Genomic DNA, 16,835 nt, shown 5'->3' on the forward strand with positions numbered 1-16,835 from the left:
TACTGTAGACGCCGTGTGCTCCTAGCCTTATTTGGGGGGAGTGGATTAGATATATACTGTAGACGCAGTGTGCTCCTAGCCTTATTTGGGGGGGAGTGGATTAGATATATACTGTAGACGCAGTGTGCTCCTAGCCTTATTTGGGGGAGTGGATTAGATATATACTGTAGATGCAGTGTGCTCCTAGCCTTATTTGGGGGGAGTGGATTAGATATATACTGTAGACGCAGTGTGCTCCTAGCCTTATTTGGGGGGAGTGGATTAGATATATACTGTAGACGCAGTGTGCTCCTAGCCTTATTTGGGGGAGTGGATTAGATATATACTGTAGACGCAGTGTGCTCCTAGCCTTATTTGGGGGGAGTGGATTAGATATATACTGTAGACGCAGTGTGCTCCTAGCCTTATTTGGGGGGAGTGGATTAGATATATACTGTAGACGCAGTGTGCTCCTAGCCTTATTTGGGGGGAGTGGATTAGATATATACTGTAGACGCAGTGTGCTCCTAGCCTTATTTGGGGGAGTGGATTAGATATATACTGTAGACGCAGTGTGCTCCTAGCCTTATTTGGGGGGAGTGGATTAGATATATACTGTAGACGCAGTGTGCTCCTAGCCTTATTTGGGGGAGTGGATTAGATATATACTGTAGACGCAGTGTGCTCCTAGCCTTATTTGGGGGGAGTGGATTAGATATATACTGTAGACGCAGTGTGCTCCTAGCCTTATTTGGGGGGAGTGGATTAGATATATACTGTAGACGCAGTGTGCTCCTAGCCTTATTTGGGGGGAGTGGATTAGATATATACTGTAGACGCAGTGTGCTCCTAGCCTTATTTGGGGGGAGTGGATTAGATATATACTGTAGATGCAGTGTGCTCCTAGCCTTATTTGGGGGGAGTGGATTAGATATATACTGTAGATGCAGTGTGCTCCTAGCCTTATTTGGGGGGAGTGGATTAGATATATACTGTAGACGCAGTGTGCTCCTAGCCTTATTTGGGGGGAGTGGATTAGATATATACTGTAGACGCAGTGTGCTCCTAGCCTTATTTGGGGGCAGTGGATTAGATATATACTGTAGACGCAGTGTGCTCCTAGCCTTATTTGGGGGGAGTGGATTAGATATATACTGTAGACGCAGTGTGCTCCTAGCCTTATTTGGGGGGAGTGGATTAGATATATACTGTAGACGCAGTGTGCTCCTAGCCTTATTTGGGGGAGTGGATTAGATATATACTGTAGACGCAGTGTGCTCCTAGCCTTATTTGGGGGGAGTGGATTAGATATATACTGTAGACGCAGTGTGCTCCTAGCCTTATTTGGGGGGAGTGGATTAGATATATACTGTAGACGCAGTGTGCTCCTAGCCTTATTTGGGGGGAGTGGATTAGATATATACTGTAGACGCAGTGTGCTCCTAGCCTTATTTGGGGGGAGTGGATTAGATATATACTGTAGACGCAGTGTGCTCCTAGCCTTATTTGGGGGAGTGGATTAGATATATACTGTAGACGCAGTGTGCTCCTAGCCTTATTTGGGGGGAGTGGATTAGATATATACTGTAGACGCAGTGTGCTCCTAGCCTTATTTGGGGGGAGTGGATTAGATATATACTGTAGACGCAGTGTGCTCCTAGCCTTATTTGGGGGGAGTGGATTAGATATATACTGTAGACGCAGTGTGCTCCTAGCCTTATTTGGGGGGAGTGGATTAGATATATACTGTAGACGCAGTGTGCTCCTAGCCTTATTTGGGGGGAGTGGATTAGATATATACTGTAGACGCAGTGTGCTCCTAGCCTTATTTGGGGGAGTGGATTAGATATATACTGTAGACGCAGTGTGCTCCTAGCCTTATTTGGGGGGAGTGGATTAGATATATACTGTAGACGCAGTGTGCTCCTAGCCTTATTTGGGGGAGTGGATTAGATATATACTGTAGACGCAGTGTGCTCCTAGCCTTATTTGGGGGGAGTGGATTAGATATATACTGTAGACGCAGTGTGCTCCTAGCCTTATTTGGGGGAGTGGATTAGATATATACTGTAGACGCCGTGTGCTCCTAGCCTTATTTGGGGGGAGTGGATTAGATATATACTGTAGACGCCGTGTGCTCCTAGCCTTATTTGGGGGGAGTGGATTAGATATATACTGTAGACGCCGTGTGCTCCTAGCCTTATTTGGGGGAGTGGATTAGATATATACTGTAGACGCAGTGTGCTCCTAGCCTTATTTGGGGGGAGTGGATTAGATATATACTGTAAATGCAGTGTGCTCCTAGCCTTATTTGGGGGGAGTGGATTAGATATATACTGTAGATGCAGTGTGCTCCTAGCCTTATTTGGGGGGAGTGGATTAGATATATACTGTAGACGCAGTGTGCTCCTAGCCTTATTTGGGGGGAGTGGATTAGATATATACTGTAGACGCAGTGTGCTCCTAGCCTTATTTGGGGGGAGTGGATTAGATATATACTGTAGATGCAGTGTGCTCCTAGCCTTATTTGGGGGGAGTGGATTAGATATATACTGTAGACGCCGTGTGCTCCTAGCCTTATTTGGGGGGAGTGGATTAGATATATACTGTAGACGCAGTGTGCTCCTAGCCTTATTTGGGGGGGAGTGGATTAGATATATACTGTAGACGCCGTGTGCTCCTAGCCTTATTTGGGGGGAGTGGATTAGATATATACTGTAGACGCAGTGTGCTCCTAGCCTTATTTGGGGGGAGTGGATTAGATATATACTGTAGACGCAGTGTGCTCCTAGCCTTATTTGGGGGAGTGGATTAGATATATACTGTAGACGCAGTGTGCTCCTAGCCTTATTTGGGGGGAGTGGATTAGATATATACTGTAGACGCCGTGTGCTCCTAGCCTTATTTGGGGGGAGTGGATTAGATATATACTGTAGACGCAGTGTGCTCCTAGCCTTATTTGGGGGGAGTGGATTAGATATATACTGTAGACGCAGTGTGCTCCTAGCCTTATTTGGGGGGAGTGGATTAGATATATACTGTAGACGCAGTGTGCTCCTAGCCTTATTTGGGGGAGTGGATTAGATATATACTGTAGATGCAGTGTGCTCCTTGCCTTATTTGGGGGGAGTGGATTAGATATATACTGTAGACGCAGTGTGCTCCTTGCCTTATTTGGGGGGAGTGGATTAGATATATACTGTAGACGCAGTGTGCTCCTAGCCTTATTTGGGGGGAGTGGATTAGATATATACTGTAGACGCAGTGTGCTCCTAGCCTTATTTGGGGGGAGTGAATTAGATATATACTGTAGACGCAGTGTGCTCCTAGCCTTATTTGGGGGGAGTGGATTAGATATATACTGTAGATGCAGTGTGCTCCTAGCCTTATTTGGGGGAGTGGATTAGATATATACTGTAGATGCAGTGTGCTCCTAGCCTTATTTGGGGGAGTGGATTAGATATATACTGTAGATGCAGTGTGCTCCTAGCCTTATTTGGGGGGAGTGGATTAGATATATACTGTAGATGCAGTGTGCTCCTAGCCTTATTTGGGGGAGTGGATTAGATATATACTGTAGACGCAGTGTGCTCCTAGCCTTATTTGGGGGGAGTGGATTAGATATATACTGTAGACGCAGTGTGCTCCTAGCCTTATTTGGGGGCAGTGGATTAGATATATACTGTAGACGCCGTGTGCTCCTAGCCTTATTTGGGGGGAGTGGATTAGATATATACTGTAGACGCAGTGTGCTCCTAGCCTTATTTGGGGGGAGTGGATTAGATATATACTGTAGACGCAGTGTGCTCCTAGCCTTATTTGGGGGAGTGGATTAGATATATACTGTAGACGCAGTGTGCTCCTAGCCTTATTTGGGGGGAGTGGATTAGATATATACTGTAGACGCAGTGTGCTCCTAGCCTTATTTGGGGGAGTGGATTAGATATATACTGTAGACGCAGTGTGCTCCTAGCCTTATTTGGGGGCAGTGGATTAGATATATACTGTAGACGCAGTGTGCTCCTAGCCTTATTTGGGGGAGTGGATTAGATATATACTGTAGACGCAGTGTGCTCCTAGCCTTATTTGGGGGAGTGGATTAGATATATACTGTAGACGCAGTGTGCTCCTAGCCTTATTTGGGGGGAGTGGATTAGATATATACTGTAGACGCAGTGTGCTCCTAGCCTTATTTGGGGGGAGTGGATTAGATATATACTGTAGACGCAGTGTGCTCCTAGCCTTATTTGGGGGGAGTGGATTAGATATATACTGTAGACGCAGTGTGCTCCTAGCCTTATTTGGGGGGAGTGGATTAGATATATACTGTAGACGCCGTGTGCTCCTAGCCTTATTTGGGGGAGTGGATTAGATATATACTGTAGACGCAGTGTGCTCCTAGCCTTATTTGGGGGGAGTGGATTAGATATATACTGTAGATGCAGTGTGCTCCTAGCCTTATTTGGGGGAGTGGATTAGATATATACTGTAGACGCAGTGTGCTCCTAGCCTTATTTGGGGGGAGTGGATTAGATATATACTGTAGATGCAGTGTGCTCCTAGCCTTATTTGGGGGGAGTGGATTAGATATATACTGTAGACGCAGTGTGCTCCTAGCCTTATTTGGGGGGAGTGGATTAGATATATACTGTAGACGCAGTGTGCTCCTAGCCTTATTTGGGGGGAGTGGATTAGATATATACTGTAGACGCCGTGTGCTCCTAGCCTTATTTGGGGGGAGTGGATTAGATATATACTGTAGACGCCGTGTGCTCCTAGCCTTATTTGGGGGGAGTGGATTAGATATATACTGTAGACGCCGTGTGCTCCTAGCCTTATTTGGGGGAGTGGATTAGATATATACTGTAGACGCAGTGTGCTCCTAGCCTTATTTGGGGGGAGTGGATTAGATATATACTGTAAATGCAGTGTGCTCCTAGCCTTATTTGGGGGGAGTGGATTAGATATATACTGTAGATGCAGTGTGCTCCTAGCCTTATTTGGGGGGAGTGGATTAGATATATACTGTAGATGCAGTGTGCTCCTAGCCTTATTTGGGGGGAGTGGATTAGATATATACTGTAGACGCAGTGTGCTCCTAGCCTTATTTGGGGGAGTGGATTAGATATATACTGTAGACGCAGTGTGCTCCTAGCCTTATTTGGGGGCAGTGGATTAGATATATACTGTAGACGCAGTGTGCTCCTAGCCTTATTTGGGGGAGTGGATTAGATATATACTGTAGACGCAGTGTGCTCCTAGCCTTATTTGGGGGAGTGGATTAGATATATACTGTAGACGCAGTGTGCTCCTAGCCTTATTTGGGGGGAGTGGATTAGATATATACTGTAGACGCAGTGTGCTCCTAGCCTTATTTGGGGGGAGTGGATTAGATATATACTGTAGACGCAGTGTGCTCCTAGCCTTATTTGGGGGGAGTGGATTAGATATATACTGTAGACGCAGTGTGCTCCTAGCCTTATTTGGGGGGAGTGGATTAGATATATACTGTAGACGCCGTGTGCTCCTAGCCTTATTTGGGGGAGTGGATTAGATATATACTGTAGACGCAGTGTGCTCCTAGCCTTATTTGGGGGGAGTGGATTAGATATATACTGTAGATGCAGTGTGCTCCTAGCCTTATTTGGGGGAGTGGATTAGATATATACTGTAGACGCAGTGTGCTCCTAGCCTTATTTGGGGGGAGTGGATTAGATATATACTGTAGATGCAGTGTGCTCCTAGCCTTATTTGGGGGAGTGGATTAGATATATACTGTAGACGCAGTGTGCTCCTAGCCTTATTTGGGGGGAGTGGATTAGATATATACTGTAGACGCAGTGTGCTCCTAGCCTTATTTGGGGGGAGTGGATTAGATATATACTGTAGACGCCGTGTGCTCCTAGCCTTATTTGGGGGGAGTGGATTAGATATATACTGTAGACGCCGTGTGCTCCTAGCCTTATTTGGGGGGAGTGGATTAGATATATACTGTAGACGCCGTGTGCTCCTAGCCTTATTTGGGGGAGTGGATTAGATATATACTGTAGACGCAGTGTGCTCCTAGCCTTATTTGGGGGGAGTGGATTAGATATATACTGTAAATGCAGTGTGCTCCTAGCCTTATTTGGGGGGAGTGGATTAGATATATACTGTAGATGCAGTGTGCTCCTAGCCTTATTTGGGGGGAGTGGATTAGATATATACTGTAGATGCAGTGTGCTCCTAGCCTTATTTGGGGGGAGTGGATTAGATATATACTGTAGACGCAGTGTGCTCCTAGCCTCATTTGGGGGGAGTGGATTAGATATATACTGTAGACGCAGTGTGCTCCTAGCCTTATTTGGGGGGAGTGGATTAGATATATACTGTAGACGCCATGTGCTCCTAGCCTTATTTGGGGGAGTGGATTAGATATATTCTGTAGACGCAGTGTGCTCCTAGCCTTATTTGGGGGAGTGGATTAGATATATACTGTAGATGCAGTGTGCTCCTAGCCTTATTTGGGGGAGTGGATTAGATATATACTGTAGACGCAGTGTGCTCCTAGCCTTATTTGGGGGAGTGGATTAGATATATACTGTAGATGCAGTGTGCTCCTAGCCTTATTTGGGGGAGTGGATTAGATATATACTGTAGATGCAGTGTGCTCCTAGCCTAAATGGGGGGAGTGGATTAGATATATACTGTAGACGCCGTGTGCTCCTAGCCTTATTTGGGGGGAGTGGATTAGATATATACTGTAGATGCAGTGTGCTCCTAGCCTTATTTGGGGGAGTGGATTAGATATATACTGTAGACGCCATGTGCTCCTAGCCTTATTTGGGGGAGTGGATTAGATATATTCTGTAGACGCAGTGTGCTCCTAGCCTTATTTGGGGGAGTGGATTAGATATATACTGTAGATGCAGTGTGCTCCTAGCCTTATTTGGGGGAGTGGATTAGATATATACTGTAGACGCAGTGTGCTCCTAGCCTTATTTGGGGGGAGTGGATTAGATATATACTGTAGACGCAGTGTGCTCCTAGCCTTATTTGGGGGGAGTGGATTAGATATATACTGTAGATGCAGTGTGCTCCTAGCCTAAGTGGGGGGAGTGGATTAGATATATACTGTAGATGCAGTGTGCTCCTAGCCTTATTTCGGGGGAGTGGATTAGATATATACTGTAGACGCAGTGTGCTCCTAGCCTTATTTGGGGGGAGTGGATTAGATATATACTGTAGACGCCGTGTGCTCCTAGCCTTATTTGGAGGAGTGGATTAGATATATACTGTAGATGCAGTGTGCTCCTAGCCTAAGTGGGGGGAGTGGATTAGATATATACTGTAGATGCAGTGTGCTCCTAGCCTTATTTGGGGGGGGGGAGTGGATTAGATATATACTGTAGATGCAGTGTGCTCCTAGCCTTATTTGGGGGGAGTGGATTAGATATATACTGTAGACGCCGTGTGCTCCTAGCCTTATTTGGGGGGAGTGGATTAGATATATACTGTAGATGCAGTGTGCTCCTAGCCTTATTTGGGGGGAGTGGATTAGATATATACTGTAGACGCAGTGTGCTCCTAGCCTTATTTGGGGGAGTGGATTAGATATATACTGTAGACGCAGTGTGCTCCTAGCCTTATTTGGGGGGAGTGGATTAGATATATACTGTAGACGCAGTGTGCTCCTAGCCTTATTTGGGGGGAGTGGATTAGATATATACTGTAGATGCCGTGTGCTCCTAGCCTTATTTGGGGGAGTGTATTAGATATATACTGTAGATGCCGTGTGCTCCTAGCCTTATTTGGGGGGAGTGGATTAGATATATACTGTAGATGCAGTGTGCTCCTAGCCTTATTTGGGGGGAGTGGATTAGATATATACTGTAGATGCAGTGTGCTCCTAGCCTAAGTGGGGGGAGTGGATTAGATATATACTGTAGATGCAGTGTGCTCCTAGCCTTATTTGGGGGGGGGGAGTGGATTAGATATATACTGTAGATGCAGTGTGCTCCTAGCCTTATTTGGGGGGAGTGGATTAGATATATACTGTAGATGCAGTGTGCTCCTAGCCTTATTTGGGGGGAGTGGATTAGATATATACTGTAGACGCCGTGTGCTCCTAGCCTTATTTGGGGGGAGTGGATTAGATATATACTGTAGATGCAGTGTGCTCCTAGCCTTATTTGGGGGGAGTGGATTAGATATATACTGTAGACGCAGTGTGCTCCTAGCCTTATTTGGGGGAGTGGATTAGATATATACTGTAGACGCAGTGTGCTCCTAGCCTTATTTGGGGGGAGTGGATTAGATATATACTGTAGACGCCGTGTGCTCCTAGCCTTATTTGGGGGAGTGTATTAGATATATACTGTAGATGCCGTGTGCTCCTAGCCTTATTTGGGGGAGTGGATTAGATATATACTGTAGATGCAGTGTGCTCCTAGCCTTATTTGGGGGGTGGATTAGGTAACTAGAATGTGGTTCTGATTCTTTTTCTGCCTACAGATTCCATTGGTATTGGAGTAACTGGCATTGCATGCTCCTCAGCCAGTTCACTACAATGGGGGCAATCCATAAATGAGAAAAACGAATGCAAGGATGATTCACTTTCAGGTGAGTAAAATGACTGCACTGCAATAACTGTGTACATACTGGACCATTAAAGGGGCTTTACCACGAACAAAATACTTTTTAATCAGTGGATCTTGGAACAATAATAACTTCCACAATTGAATGTTAAGAAACATGTTCCTGTGCTGAGAAAATCGTTATAAATGTGCTGCTACTGTGTAATGGCTGTGTCTGACCGTACAGGAACATGGTCTGATCATACCACATCTTCCATCTCCTGGGTGGGGGGGAGCAAAAAAAAAAAAAAAAGTATACAGACATTACAACATGGGATCACAGCTGCTGCTTTGTGTGAGGTACCAGTGTTTTTCTTCAAAGAAATAATCATATGTGATACCAAGCTGCCCTGGTTCTCTCACTGTGATGCAGGCTCGCAAGCCGTGACTGCATCTTTCCCGGCAGATGATGGCTGCATTATTCAGCCATCATCTGCCTCTAACAGCCGCTGGTGGAGAAACCTGTTAAATGCTGTTGTCAGTCTCTGACAGCGGCATTTAACATGTGCCAGCAAGGGGGGGGTGTCATTCTATACTCCAATTGACTTAATCTCGGCGCGCAGATGGGTTGCCATGACAGCTAGGGGTCTGCTGAAGACCCTCGTGCCTGTCATTACAGTACTACTGTGAAAGCCATCCTGTAGCTGGCGTTCATAGCAGACCGTGATTTTTGCTATACATAACAATACTGTGGTACATGAAATTCTCACCAGATCGTGATAAATCAAAGAAATCCAACTATAGATGTCCATGAGTTTAGTTATGTGTAATAATGAGAAATGACACAGGGAAAACGTATTGCACATGCTTACTGAAATGTAGTTAATATTTTTTCCAAAAGTCTTTGTTGGTGATGACACCTTCGAGACACCTCCTATATGGAGAAATTAGTCGTAGGCGTGATTTTGACACACACACACACACACACACACACACACACACACACACACACACACACACACACAAAATCCTGGAGGTCCCGTGGGCTCCTTCTATGAACTCTGAACTTTAGTTCCTTCCATACATTCTCTATTGGATTCAGGTCCGGTGATTGGCTGGGCCATTCTAGCAGCTTTATTTTCATTCTCTGAAACCAGTTGAGAGTTTCCTTGGCTATATATTTGGGATCATGGTCTTGGTGAAAAGTCCACCCTCGTTTCATCTTCATCATCCTGGTAGATAGCAGCAAATTTTTTTCAAGAATGTCTTGGCACATTTATCCATTCATCCTTCCTTCAATCATATGAAGTTTGCCAGTGCCATATGCTGAAAAACAGCCCCACGTCACGATGTTCCCACCTCGAAACTTCACTGTTGGTATGGTCTTTTGGTTTCCAAACATGGTTTGTATTCTGGCATCCAAAGAGTTCAATTTTGGTCTCATGTGACCAGATTATATTCCCCCAGTATTTCACAGACTTGTCTAAATGTTGTTGTGAAATGTTTTTGAGGTTAATACAGGGGGAGTCAGAGGATTATATAGCCATTTATGGAATGCAGCACATGCGCTGAATAAGGTGATAGTGTTAGTTGATATATGACGAAATTGGTGACAGGTTCCCTTTAAACGCTCTTGAACATGTATTTCGTTCAGCAATAGAGTCTTGCATGGTGAGCGTGCATACAGGCCATGTAGGTTAAGTGCATTACTTACAGTTTTCTTTGACACAACTGTAACTGCTGATTCCAGGTCTTTCTAAAGCTCTCCACATGTACATATTGGCTCTTGAACCACTCTTCTCTTTTAACTCCTCTGTCTTAACTATTGCGTGGAGCACCTTTTTGTGGTCAGTTTATGGTGAAATGATGATCTTTCCACTTCCGTATTATGACCCCAACAGTGCTCACTGGAGCCTTCAGTAGTTTACCAATGCAATCAGTATGTTTTGCAACAATAAGGTTGCGAAGGTCTTGAGACAGCTCACTGGTTTTGCCCATCATGAGATGTTTTTTGAGTGGCGACTTGGTAATGAGACACTTTTTTTTTATAGGCCATCAGTTGAACCAGGTGATATTATTTTTCACTAAGTGGCAGGATTGCTTTCTAATTACTGATCGATTTCAGCTGCTGTCATGACTTTCCATTGCTTTTTGCATCTCTGTTTCGCTTCATGTGTTAAATACTTTATACTTTTTCCTGTGTAATTTATCATTATTACACATAATTTATGGACATCTATGTTTGATTTCTTTGCCTGTGTGTATTGGATGGGTTGTTAACGACATCTGGTGAGAATTTCATATAAATAGCACCGGACCATAAGACGCACCTAGGTTTTAGAAGAGGAAATTAGAAAAAAAAAAATGTAAGCAAAAAATATGGTCATGATGCCCTGTTAAGGTGGAGGGGGTCTGCTGCTGACACTGTTATAGGGGTAATGTCCCCCAATTCTGCTAATATCCCCCATCCTGGTATATATGGCCCCCTCCTTCCTGTTATACGTGGCCCTCATCCCCATCCTGGTATGCATGGCACCCCAATCCCCCATCCTGGCATGCAGGGCCCCTCATCCCTCTTCCTGGTATGTATGGCACCCTTCATCCTGTTATGTATGGCCCCCCCCTCACACCCATCCTGGTATTATGGCACCTTCATTCCTCTTCCTGGTATGTATGGTACCTTCATTCCTCTTCCTGGTATGTATGGCCCCCTTCATCCCTGTATGTATAGCCCTCCTCATCCTTCATCCCTGTATGTATGGCCCCCCTCTTGCCTCATCCCTGTATGTATGTGTGACATGCAGAAGTCGTGTTGTTGCAGAGTGTGACATGCAGAAGTAGTGCTGTTGCTTTAAAAGGATTCAGCCATTAATAGAAGTAACACAAGCACAGGAGACAGGAAGTGTTGTACTCCAGAAGCATCCAGCAACTAGAGGGGTTAACACAGTCACAGGAGAAGGGGAGTGTTTTAGCAGAGCCCCAGGGGGATTGTGGGGAAGTTGTTTACTGTTTGGCCGGAGCCGAATAGAAAGGTGGCTTATGATCTGCATCTCACAGAAGGCAAGGGAACAGAATTCAGGTCAGGAGGGAAGCTAAACATAGGTCAGTTAGACTCCCTGAGCTAACAGTGTGGGGTATTATCGGGCAAGAAGATGAGGACTGCAATGAAGCCTGTCATAGAGATTATCTCCCTCATCACACCCTTTCCCCCCCTCCATCTCCATGCAGGATAAAGAATGCTGTGCATTATTGAGTTCTTGTGAAGGAAAAGCCTGTGATTGTGTATGCATTAAAACTGTGCTGTACTGTGCTACCGGATAATAGACTGTGTACTGCTGTGCTGGAAAGGAGACTGTACTGTTATTACTGGAGCCTGTTGCTCAAAGAGACATTTGCATTGCACTGGCCGTACCTCATTAAATGTTACTGTTCTACCTTTTATGAAGACCCTTGTCAGATGTGTCTAGTCAGCAACTGAATCTATCGTGTGCCTGAGAGAATCTGCAGCCTATGGTCACCCTGAGTAACGGTTTCCCCAGGATCCCAACGAATTCATGTAACCGGTCTCGCCCCTATCTGAACTTAGGCGGTTTGCGTCTAACATTTGGCCCCCCTCTTGCCTCATCCCTGTATGCATGGCCCCGTCATTCTGGTATGCTTGGCACCCCCTGATCCCCGTCACGCAGCAAAGAAAAAAAATAAACAAACAATCATACTCACCTCCTCTCTCCTCCAGCGCTGTGTTCCGCTCTGTGCCGGAATAGTCACTGCTCCCCACGTGAGGACTGCATGCGTGGGGAGCAGTGACTATTCATTCTCCCTAATAGCGCGCACACAGTTTAGCTGCAGCGTGGCTCCTGCTTCACTCGGCGGTCAGCGTGGCCATGAATATTCACCACTCCCATGGCCTTTAATAGCGGGCACTCTGACCGTCGAGCGCAGCAGGAGCCATGCTGCAGCTAAAGTGTGCGCGCTATTAGGGAGAATGAATGGTCACTGCTCCCCACGCACGCAGTCCTGGCGTGGGGAGCAGTGACTATTGCGGCACAGAGCGGAGGAGAGGAGGAGGTGAATATGATTGTTTGTTTGTTTCTTTTTTTTTTCTGTGCAGTGTGACGGGGATCAGGGGGTGCCAAGCATACCAGGATGAGGGGGCCATACATACCAGGAAGAGGGATGAGGGGAGCCATACATACCGGGATGAGGGAGGGGCATACATACCAGGAGCCGCGCTGTGAGCACAGTGTGCCGGTTATTAAGGAAAATTAATATTAACTGCTCTCCGTGCCCATGGGCATGGGGAGCAGTGAATATTCATTTTCTTTAGTAGCAGGCACAGTGTAGGCTGCAGCAGGCGACTGCTGCCTCCTGTGCACCGCTACTCCACCACTGTCGCTTCCCCCACATCCCCAACCACCCACAGCCACAGTATTTATGTATATCGGACTATAAGACGCACCCTCCAGTTTCCTAAAAAATTTGAGGGAAAAAGTGTGTCTTATAGTCCGAAAAATACGTTACTTAGAAAATTGGTGACGTGTTCAATACTTTTTTTTTTAAATCAAATGTTTGTTTATTGATTTTTTATAAAGATTTACACAAAGGGAAAAATAAAAAGAAGGAAAAAACAACAACAACCAGACAAACACTGGAGAAACACAGTTCTCCACCCCGCAACTTTAAGAAGCATTAAACATGAGTTATTTACATCTGCAAAACCAGCATAATTAGATGAACAAATATTTGAACAAAGTAACAATAGTCAATCCAATTACATATAACGTGTGGAAGTACTAATAACATTTTTATTAATTTTCAAAGAAGTTTAATTTGAGGCATCATGTAAATGTAACGCAAAGCAAGCCGAGGGGAAATCTCCTCAGTTCCCTAGATGTCAAACCAGAGCCATCATTCCATAGACCCCATATCTTGTCAAATTTAGAGATAACATCACTTTTTAGGTATATACCAATAAATTCTGATATCATAGGCTCCTGATCTGCTATCCATTTTTGGGCTATCAATTTTCTTGCCATATATGCCATACGTGCCAACGCAATTTTGTCGTACTCATCAGGAGTCAGAGCTTCAACATATCCCGGTATACATACTAATGGTGAAAGCTCTACGTCAATTGAATAAACCCTGTTAATCATTGCTACATCACTCTTCCAAAAGGACACCAAGTTAGGACAATTCCACCTCATATGAAGCATATCTGCTATGTTAGTTTTGCGTCTAGGACAGTGGGGACTTGAACAAAATCCTATGTTAAATAAGAATTGAGGTGTCCTGTATACCTGGTGTATCACATATATATGGGACAGTCTCTGGGATTCACTTAAAGACCGCTGTAGAACACTTTCCAGTATATCTGACCAGTGATTTTCCCATTACACTTCCCATTTCTCTTTTGATCACATCAGCTGGTTTGTCAATATAATGTCTAAGAGAATGTTATAAAGTAATGAGATCAGTCCACGAGAACTGTGTAGATTAGCTATTCTCTGTATTATTGAGTTTCGGGGTACCCCTCCTTCCAAAACAATGCCTTCCGCCCGATATGTGTGCCTAAATTGTAAGTATTTATAGAGTTCAGAATAAGGTAACTCATATTCATTTTGCAGCTGTGAGAATTCCTTAATCACATCACCTATCAGCACTTGATTAAGTCTGTTTAAACCATGGAGTGTTCCACAATGAAGTAAATTGCGAAACACCTTCTATTTCTTGTAATTTTTTCACCGTCCCCCAAAGTTTGTGACATAACAGCATAATCGGTATTTTGCCTCCAAGTGTCCCAAATGAATGTGCCTCCAATACCTCATAGTTTAATTTGGTTGGAAATAATGCTGTAGCATCATACGCTGAGCTCCCCCTCCCCCAGGATCGTTCTATCACTGGTTATGTTGAAGCTGAGAAGCCACATAATATACCCATGGGTTAGGAACCGCAAGCCCTCCCATTGTTTTGTTTCTTTGCAATGTTTCCAGTTTAATTCTCGGAGTCTGTTTGCCCCATATTAATTTTTTAAACCCCTGACTGACTTTAAAGAAAAACCTCCGATTTATCCACATTGGGGAGTTGTGTAGAACATACAGCAATTGTGGCATCCAGATCATTTTGACCAGGTTAGCACGGCCCACCACCGACAATGGTAACTAGTGACATGTTACCTTTTAATATTTCCATTCACTGCCTGCAAACACCGAATTTGAATCACAGAGATTATCAGAATTTTTCATTTTCTAGTAGAATAAGCTTTACTCGCATGCAATCAGATAGTTAAACGGTCCCTTGTTACGATTGCTAGAATGGGGAAACCTGTCCCTCTCGACCAGGATGGTCGCAGTACGGAGGAGCTGTATAGCGCAATAGCCGATATCAATTGAATTGAAGTATATTTTAATTTGCCCGATCGGTATTACAGTCAAATAAACAGCATTTACCAGCTTCATTCCCAGCTCATGTGCCTTGTACTTGGGCTGTGAGACAGCAGGAAGGGCAAATCCGCTGCCCTTGTTGGGATGGAGCTGAGCATATAAACACTTTGTAAAGGTCACCTGGAAATAACAGATTACAATTAATTAGTAATTGTAGATAAAATCATGTGAGGCACGATGGTCATCGGACTACATGGCGTGTGCTTACCGATGTGTACATGCACCGTTCAGGTTTGAAATGTGCGGTAGGTTTTTAGGTCAATAGGGTTGTAGAGGTTTCACCAATTTAAGATACACTAGGTAACTGCTCTCCTCCAAATTAAAGAAGTCCGAGTGCATGCAAAGAAGCTAATTAATCAAATTTGCTAATCTGGTTGAAAAACTTCACTCAGAGACTGAACCACGCAAGATGGCATACTTTATTATGTAGACATGGGGTTATATAGTAATCTACTTCTAGGTGGGATTAGTAAAATTCATTGCTCTTTCGGATAACTCGGCACACTGCAATTTGCTCATCCATGTATCTCTTGCGCTCAGTAACGCCTTAGGAATTCCAATGGGAGGGGTGAGTTCGTCTCTCAGCGCCATCTTTGCCAACTCAACATGAATCGCTCTGTTATCAGCCATGCACATGCATACGTCATTCCCAGGAAATCATTTAGTTGTTCATGTCTACAATAAAAACAGAAGCTGTTAGTTATATATTCATTAACTATTAACATAATCCATGTGCATATACACATTTGCATACATACATACACATAGATTATTCCATCATCTCTTTATTAATTCACACTGATTAGAAACTAATTGATTTTCTATAATATATATATATATTTTACCTTAACAGGGTCTCGGAGGTAAAATGCTTGGACTGCTGCCGATACCAACTGTTGATGCTACTTTAATATACAGTACAGACCAAAAGTTTGGACACACCTTCTCATTTAAAGATTTTTCTGTATTTTCATGACTTTGAAAATTGTACATTCACACTGAAGGCATCAAAACTATGAATTAACACATGTGGAATTATATACTTAACAAAAAAGTGTGAAACAACTGAAAATATGTCTTATATTCTAGGTTCCTCAAAGTAGCCACCTTTTGCTTTGATGACTGCATTGCACACTCTTGGCATTCTCTTGATGAGCTTCAAGAGGTAGTCACCGGAAATGGTCTTCCAACAATCTTGAAGGAGTTCCCAGAGATGCTTAGCACTTGTTGGCCCTTTTGCCTTCACTCTGCTGTCCAGCTCACCCCAAACCATCTCGATTGGGTTCAGGTCTGGTGACTGTGGAGGCCAGGTCATCTGGCGTAGCACCCCATCACTCTCCCTCTTGGTCAAATAGCCCTTACACAGCCTGTGTTTGGGGTCATTGTCCTGTTGAAAAATAAATGATGGTCCAACTAAACGCAAACCGGATGGAATAGCATGCCGCTGCAAGATGCTGTGGTAAGCCATGCTGGTTCAGTATGCCTTCAATTTTGAATAAATCCCCAACAGTGTCACCAGCAAAGCACCCCCACACCATCACACCTCCTCCTCCATGCTTCACGGTGGGAACCAGGCATGTAGAGTCCATCCCTTCACCTTTTCTGCGTCGCACAAAGACACGGTGGTTGGAACCAAAGATCTCAAATTTGGACTCATCAGACCAAAGCACAGATTTCCACTGGTCTGATGTCCATTCCTTGTGTTCTTTAGCCCAAACAAGTCTCTTCTACTTGTTGCCTGTCCTTAGCAGTGGTTTCCTAGCCGCTATTTTACCATGAAGGCCTGCTGCACAAAGTCTCCTCTTAACAGTTGTTGAAGAGATGTGTCTGCTGCTAGAACTCTGTGTGGCATTGACCT

The 16,835-nt window shown here is 44.4% G+C and overlaps 1 protein-coding gene across 1 annotated transcript in view; it reads left to right on the forward strand.

The window, feature by feature from the left end:
• The window catches only part of FAM149B1 (family with sequence similarity 149 member B1), a 97,851-nt gene that overhangs the window by 63,911 nt on the left and 17,105 nt on the right, over nucleotides 1–16,835 (forward strand). The window contains exon 14 of the mRNA XM_073685666.1: nucleotides 8,473–8,580. Within this exon, the coding sequence (XP_073541767.1) occupies nucleotides 8,473–8,580 (108 nt within the window). The remainder of the gene's footprint in view (nucleotides 1–8,472; nucleotides 8,581–16,835) is intronic.

Source organism: Phyllobates terribilis, unplaced genomic scaffold (genome assembly GCF_046119375.1).
Source record: "Phyllobates terribilis strain yellow unplaced genomic scaffold, ASM4611937v1 Scaffold_5__5_contigs__length_657084704, whole genome shotgun sequence".
In the NCBI taxonomy this organism is placed as follows: domain Eukaryota; kingdom Metazoa; phylum Chordata; class Amphibia; order Anura; family Dendrobatidae; genus Phyllobates; species Phyllobates terribilis.